Below are 8,630 nucleotides of genomic sequence, written 5' to 3'. Positions count from 1 at the left end.
AGTGTCGGGGACAGTGCGATTGGCACAGGATAGAGCAGAGTTTAGGGCTGTTGTACAAAGGGCCGCTATGAGTAGCAAGCAACTTGACGGCACATAACAACAACAACAACAACAACATAAAACTACAGTTTTACACTTTTTTCCTTAGAGTACATATTATCTGCAGTTCTCATATAATCCTTGTGCAATTAGTTGTTACCATGAATATATATCATTTTTTCCTCAAATTAAAATGTAAATGTCTTGGGGATTTAAAAAAAAAAAAAAGGTCTGAGATATAAGGGAAAGGTCCAGAGAAGAGATTGATGGAAGTGAGCCATGAAAAAAATTAAGGACAAGATCCCCTATCTCTGCTACATTTAAATGTTTAATAATTTTAACTTATAAGATACAGATATATCTAGATATCAAAGAGGAGAGAGAAGATCTTAGCGCCTGCGCAGAGCATCAAGGAGAAATTAAATTGCTGACTGCATTTCCATTCAGATTTGCATTTCGTTCAGAAAAAAAATAAATCACCACAATTTACTGAGACTGTGAAAAATCTTGAACATTCTATGAAGAGAAAAGTGATACATAAATGGTGGGTGTGACATAATGTGCTATGTATATGGCATGTTCAAACTTAGGATAAAGTAAAAGAAACTTAGTTGTACATATTCAAATACTAAATAGCTAGATTGATAATTCTATTGGAAAAATTTACCCTACACCAAAATGATAATTCACTCAACAGTGAAGTAACTAAGAAATGACCAGAAATCACTGTTCATAGCAAAAAATATACAACTAACAGATATTCCCTTACTTCTCTCTGGGGCCAAGCAGCTTTGACAACGGCCTCCGTTCTGAAGAAGACCAGGAGCTTGCCATCTTCCTCGGTCAGGTGAAAGGACTGCTCCACGATCTGCAGCACACGGATGCGGGGCCTCACCGGCACGGCGTCATCCCCACAGAAGGGCCTCAGCCACCCCAGCAGGTCCTCAGAAGAAACAAGATCCTCTCTGTAAGGCAAAGTCAAGGGTTAAATGTGCACTGACAAGTCTTTGCCCCCTTAATGATCAAACATGATCACTGAGTTCAACATTTGATTGTTGGGTATTATTTTCCCCTAGAAGAAAAATCAAGGCTTTACATGTTAGAGAGCATATATTATTGTTATTGTTAGTTGCCATGGAATCAACTACAACTCCCTGCGACCCTAGGACAACCAGACTGTAATCTTGCCCTAGCCTGAGCCATCACTACTATCTTCAACCACGCTCAAGCCTACTGTCACTGAGTCAACACATCTTTTTGAGGGTCTTCTCTTTCACTGACCTTTCCCAACGTGATGGCTTTTTCCGAGGTCTGACTCCTGCTGACAACATGCCCCAAGTGTGTGAGATGACGTTTCACCACCCTTGCCTCTAAGAAGCAACATGGCTGCCCTTCATCCAAGACCGACTTGTTTATTCTTTTGGTTGTCCACAACGTTTGCCAACAAAAACGTCAGAGATACAGTAAACATTTAAAAGTCATGTAAAGTAGCAAGCAGCTGTGCTGCAATCCCGAAGGCACACAGTTTGAGGCCACCAGCTGCTCCAAGAGAGAAGGATGGGCAGTCTCCTCCCAAGTGATGAACTGTCTCTGAAAATTCACTGGAGGGTCAGCCATGGGTCGGTTTTGATTCTATGACTGACTATGGAGTATTAATTCAATGCTCATGCTTTTCTATAACAATATATCCCTTTCCACTGTGATTAGAATTTCAATACAGGGTTCACGCATTCACTAATTGCTGTTGAGTCAGATTGAGTTCACAGACAACAATCCTGTGGGTTTATGAGGCTATAACTACACAGGAAGAAACCTCTCATCTTTCCAGGTGGATGTGATCCACCAGAGAGATATAGCCTTTGAGTTAGCAGTAACCCTGTGGGCTAGGGCACCAGAGTTCTCTCATATAGGGTAAGAGTACTACATTTTTTATCTTCCTAAGATCATAAATATGAGTGACTGGTTATTAACACAACTGTGAAGGCTACAAGGGTTCAGACACAGAAACATCCTGCACCCTTCTGTACTACAACATTAAACTCTGGTCTCTTGCAATCCCAAAAAGGCCATTCCAACTTATTTGATGATGATATTAATTAATTACTATCAATGACTTTTAAGACATTATCCACAATTAATTCCTCTAAGTCCTTGAGATCCATACAAAGGTACTGAGTTATACAGGACAAACAACTTAGACTGACTAACCTACCTTAAAAGAAATGTCCTAATAATGAGACTTCAAGAATTTAAAACAAAACAAAAACTTCCAATCAATCTACAATGTCATTGACAATGTCTTTCAGTGTGTACTAAATAATGAACTTGTCAAATTAGATAATAACTTATATTAAATAAAATAATTCATTATTTTTTGGGGGAAAAAATTATAAAATGTTGTTGACAGTGCCTTAAGCATGTATTAACTTTACAAAGCCATTTGATTATTTCTAACTTAGTGTCGTTTTTCACTACATATCAGGAATTTAGCAAAAATAGGAAGTAAACACAAGGGAATGTAACAAATTCTACCTGGATACTTACTAAGTGGAGAGTGAATAGCTGTTTGGTACAATGAAAAAATAATTTGGGGGGGAAGTAGAAAGAGCAGGAAGACTCTGATGAACTTAACTATGATCCTAACCCTATCTTTTCCTCATAACTCAGGAGAAAGTCATTACTTTACCAAGCTCATTGAATAGTTCAGGAGAAAGAATATATCTCTCAGTGCTGTAAGTTGAGATAATGTATCCAAAGCACCCCGGCATAGTAAGTAGCACAGAAGATGAGTATTAACTAGTCATCAGCAGCAGCAATAATCTCATTGCCTATAAATACTGAGACACAAATTTGTAAGATTTCTGATTTTAAAGAACCTAAAATACAATTATGGAGAAGAATTTTAAGAGAGAATATCGTCAGACTTACTTAGAGAAATCTGAGCTTCTTTAGAGAAGGAGTAGACAGTCAAGAAAGGTTTTACGGAGGATGTGGCACCTGATGAGGATGATAAAGGATGAGCAGAATGTACGTAAATATAAAGATGGGAAACACCATCCAGACAGAAAAAGAATAGTAAGAAAAAGGGGCACAGGATTTCCAAGGACAAGTATGTTCAGAGAGAGATTACAGCACAAATGTGGGTATCAAATTAGAGGAGAAAGCTAAGTATGATTTCCTTACTTAAGTAACCAAGAGCTGAAATATAAGGCTTTAAAGGCAAAGCAATTTAGACTTAAAAGTCCAGGCTTTGGAGTTGTCAGGCCTAGATCCCATCTGCACGCTGACAAGAAGTCACTCAATATCTTATTCTTCAGTTCCTGATCTGAAATTAGAGAGGAGTAACAATACGTAACTCACAAAACTGCTGAAAATCAAATAAACACATAAAATAAGACTTGAAAAGCACATAGGGCAGTATCTGGCACGTAAGTAAACATTCAGGAGAAGATCATAAGCAGGTTATTGACTGGAGAGTTAAGGAAGGTGGGGCAGGTGGAAGAGGCCCTGTGGTGGAGAGAAGTTTAAAGTCTTAAGCCCAAACAATATGTTTACATACTATGAAGTTGATTTAAAGAAGAAAAAAAAAAAAACCCAACAAAAACACAACAAAACAAACAACCAAACACACAACTCTTACCAAAGGGTCAAAAGAAATAGAGTGGAATATGAAGAGGTTAGTATCATGAAGATCAGTTCAAAATTCTAAAAATAACCATGATTTGAAATGGATTAATAAGAATGAAAGTATTTTAATAACAAATTATTGAACATTTACGACACATGCTGTGAATTATGTAATTCAGTCAAGAGTTTTTCATGTATACTATTATCATACCCTATTTTTTAAAAAGGAAATACAGTTATACAGAGATTTAACAACCTGTCTAGAGTCACACATGAGGTGGTCGAGCCAGTATTTGAACCCGGGCTATCTGACTGCACTGTCAGACATGATGCAACGTGAACTAAACTGGAGGCAGATTCCAGAACACTGCACCAGCAGATTAACAGTATTCACATATAGCTGATATAGAAAGCTCATTATTACAATGTTTTCCAAATCATTAACTTCAGTTAGCCTTCTTTTTGATTAAAACTTACTGTACAATTAATAATATTTGACATTGTGGAGGAATTTGCTATAGCTGCTAATAGTTCTAATACATAAGAAAATGTGAATTCATTCCTAAAACAGAAATGTGAATTCATTCCTAAAACAGAAATGCCACATTCTATATGAATATCACCATTCATCCTTAGAGGGCTCTGGCTGTTTGGTGGTAAGGAACTGTGTTATCAACGCAAAGGTATGCAGTTTGAATCCATCAGCTGTTCTAGGAGAGAGAGATGGGAAGCATTCACCAATGTGATTTACTGTCTCTGAAAACCTACTGAAGGGTCAGGTAAGGGCCAGCTCTGACTCGATGGCACTCAGAAACAAAAACATCCATCCATCCATCCATCCACGCATCCATCCATCCATCCACGCATCCATCCATCCATCCACGCATCCATCCATCCATCCACGCATCCATCCATCCATCCATCCATCCATCCATCCACCCACCCACCCACATGAATATTATGTTACTCAGTAGCATTACACAGAAATGAAAGGTAGCTCATTAGAAAAAGTAACAAACAACATTGTTTGGCTACACTTTAGATACTATCTCTTGATATTTTTATCTGCTAAATGATACCAATTTTTATTTCAAATTGATTTTTAAAAATCTCATTATAACTCTCATCAGCAAATAGCTATAATCTGATAGACAAAGACAGAATATGAATCAAAGGAAAATTCTAACAGTTGGCAAATCAAGGTGAAGAGCACATGGGTAATGATTTTTATACCCTTCCAATTTTTTTTTGTAGTTTTGAAAATATCCAAGATAAAAAAGTTTGAAAAATAATAAATTATAAATCTATAATATAATAAAATAAGAAAAGTGATTCTATTTTTATAGTATTTTATGGTGGCACATAGAAGATTTAACAAGTTTATTTTTAAAAAAATCAAACTCATTGGCATCAAGTCGGAACCCACTCAAGAGCTGGGTTTCTGAGGCTATAAAACACATGACATTCAAACCTCCATGGAATGGTCTTTGGGTCAGCACTGCAACTATCCATGATATTCACCCCTAGAGCTTTCTTATAAACAAAAAGAGAATATTATTTCAAAGCATATATACAACATTATAAACTATACTTTTTAGAAGTTATAAAAGGAAACTTTATTTCCATCTTTCCCCATATATTAAAAGGGTATTTTGTGTTTTTTTGTTGTGGATGTTGTAATGTTGAACTTTCTGCAATATACTATTACCTATATTAACAGTAATAACAATAATAATTTTTTAAAATATTAATTTGAAGATGTGGTGTTCCAGGATGAAGTTAAAAGATGACTTAACATTTCTCTCTCATGTAATTTTGCATGGAAAGAATTTAAGATGATACAAAAAGATGGAAGAAAAATGTCAGTGAAACAAAGGCAATTATTGAGCGCAAAGTAAAGACAAATTTTAGGAAAACAGATGAGTTAATACTTGAAAAAAAGAAGTTTTACATTTTACATGGCATATGCCTAAAACAAAATGAATCAATCTGAAATTTAAATGGTTAAGCTAAATTAAGAGATATGATTAGAATATGGAAAGAATTTTACAAATCATGATGCATGGCACAAAATTAACTGAGGTATCTTTTTCCCTTTCAGAATAGGGAAGAAAATATTGCATTCACACAAGAAAAACACTTTGACCTTTGAGATTTCTTGTAAATATAAAGTAAATGTCATAGAATTGGAGAGCCTGAAGGGAACATGGGGTTACTTTGTCAAATTTTCTATTTAGTTTATAAACGGGCAGTCAGTCAGTCACATGTTGGGCTGGTTTGGTGCAGTATATGCCAACATTTTAAAATTTAAAATTTGCACATACAAGAATATATATGTACGTCAGCAAACATGGTCATAACAGGCTGGGACTAGGAACTGCCACTTTTAAACAAAGAATATTACGTATACTCTCCTATCTACACATTAGTGGGTAAAGTGGACATTTCCCAGAAGAATGTTCTCTATTTATCAGTTCCCATGAACCACTTTTGCCATCTGGAAGAAATAAGTGAGAACTGGGGTTGGGGGCGGGGAAGAATGAACACCTTATTAAATGGAATTCTTAAGAGTAAAAAATGTAGCTGTTCTTTTTTCCCCTAAATAATTATCATAATCAAATTAAATTAATAAGAAAAATTCCTAGAAAGATACTAATCTTAGTATGCACATAATTACAGTTTTAATCATATGATTTTTGTGGTTGTCAAATACATACAAATCTGGAATAGCTTCTCAAGGTTCACTTATGATATCATTAGGTACTTTACTTCACCAGGGAAAAAAGTGGCAGCTATGCAGTGTGACTACATAGTTCAGCTCAGGACAATGAAAGCTGTCCTGCACCATTATATTTGTATGTATGAACATATTTTTGGTGTGTTTTTAGATGTAAACTAGTTATCCGTTAGTTCATAGTCTTGGGGGAATGATTTGCACGTTGGTAATTACTTTGAAGCTTAAATCTGTAAATCTTTACTTTTTATTAGCACAGCACTTGTCTGTCAGCATGCTGTAAGAGAGTAACTTGTGGAAATGCCAGAGGGGTACCAATGGTGGATATGTTTCAGTAGAGCTCCCAGATTACAAAAGAAAAAAAACAGGATTAACCATCCATTTCTAAATGAACAGTATTCTGAAAACCCTATGAAAATAGAAGAATATAGTCTTACATGTAAAGCCCAGATTGGAAGTCACTCAAAATCTTGAAGATTTTCCAAGAACCCTTTGGTAACTGGTACATAAAATTACCAAGCACCCTTTGGTAACTGGTACATAAAACGTATGTAATATGAATATGGGAAGGCTACAAGTTGTCGAAAATTAGAAGGAAGACAAAAACAATGCTATTCTAGACATTAGTGAACTGAGATGGATAAGTATGGGCCTTTTGAACAGACACTCAACTGATCTATTATGCCAGGAATAAAAAACTGAGGAAGAATGGTGTTGTATTCATGAAAAAAATGCAAGATCTATCCTAAAGTATTATGCTCTGAGTGACAAGACACTGTCCATAAGCATACAAGGAAAGCCTGTTGATAATAATGTTATTCATATATACAACAAAGACTAGAGCCATAGAGGAGGGAATTGAAGATTTCTACCAACTTTTGTAGTCCAAAATTGACCAAAAATATAATGAAGACGCATTAATAATTACCGGTGGCTGGAATGCAAAAGACTGAAACAATGAGGAAGGAATAGTAGTTAGAAAGCATGGTCTTGGAGGCAGAAATTAGATTGAACAGAGAATGAATGAATTTTGTATGTTCAATGATTTATTCATTGCAAAAATTTCTTTAAAAACACGAACAGCCACTTTACACATGGACTTCACCTGATGGACTGCACAGAAATCAGAGTGACAACATTTGTGGAAAGAATTGTTGGAGAGGCTCAATATCAGCAGTCAAAACCAGTCCAAGTGTGGACTGTGGAAGAGACCATCAATTGCTCATGTAAAAATCCAAGTTGAAGCTGAAAGAAATGAAAAGTAGTCTATAAGAATTAAAATATGACCCCGTGTTCCACCTAAATCTAAAAAGTAATGTATTACAATAGAATGAGTGGCGACTTGAACTGGAAAATAAAAAGGGAAGAAATTCCTTGGCATTTCTAAAGCTGCAAGAATTGAAAAACAAACTCAAGGCTTGAGTTGCAATGCTGAGAGATACTATAGGTAAAATCTAGAATATCAAGGAAGTTATAAAAAAAGGTGGAAAGGATACACAGAAGCATTGTATCAAAAAACTGGTTTGCTTAGGAAAATTTTAGGAAGTATTATATGAACAAGAGCCAATGATAATGAAGGAAGACGTTTAACCTGCAGTGAAGAAATTGGCAAAACATATGGCTCCAGGAATTGCTGGGACACTAATTGGCATATTTCACCTAATAGAAAAATCCCTGGCTGAACTCATCAGTCTATACCAGGAAATTCAGAGGACAGCTGCTACAGCTGCCTGGCAAACTGACTGGAAGAGACCTATCTTTATTTGTTCCCGTTCCCAAGAAAGTTGATAAAACAGAATGTGGAAATGATCAAACTGTATCATTAAAATCACATGAAAGCTGAGTATGATCCCAAAACAACTAGCACAGTAGATTGAGAGAGAACTGCCAAAATTTAAAGACAGGTTTAAAAGGCGTGCTGGAAACACGGATATCAGATGGATCCTGGCTGAATGCTGAGAATACCAGACTATCTTTATTGGCTATGCAAAGGCATTTGCCTAGGTAGATCATTATAAACTACGGCTAACATTCAGAAGAATGAGAATCCCACAACAATTAATTATGCTCATGTGAAATTTATACTTAGATCAAGAAGCTGTTATCTGAACAGAGCAAGGGAAGGCTGGAAGGTTTAAAATTAGGAAATAGCAAAGCACTCCTTAAGAATAGAAGAACGGTAGGAGGTATCTCACTCCCTGATTTCAAATCCTACTACACTGCCGTAGTG

The 8,630-nt window shown here is 35.9% G+C and overlaps 1 protein-coding gene across 1 annotated transcript in view; it reads right to left on the bottom strand.

Moving 5' to 3' along the window:
* Positions 1-8,630, bottom strand: part of NBAS (neuroblastoma amplified sequence) — a 611,780-nt gene that overhangs the window by 82,352 nt on the left and 520,798 nt on the right. The window contains exon 48 of the mRNA XM_006880668.1: positions 809-1,004. Within this exon, the coding sequence (XP_006880730.1) occupies positions 809-1,004 (196 nt within the window). The remainder of the gene's footprint in view (positions 1-808; positions 1,005-8,630) is intronic.

The sequence above is a fragment of the Elephantulus edwardii genome, unplaced genomic scaffold (genome assembly GCF_000299155.1).
Source record: "Elephantulus edwardii isolate Elephantulus edwardi_28Jun2011 unplaced genomic scaffold, EleEdw1.0 scaffold00009, whole genome shotgun sequence".
Taxonomy (NCBI): Eukaryota; Metazoa; Chordata; class Mammalia; order Macroscelidea; family Macroscelididae; genus Elephantulus; species Elephantulus edwardii.
The sequence above is the reverse complement of the archived record's forward strand: the minus strand, read 5'-3'. Positions and strand labels throughout refer to the sequence as shown.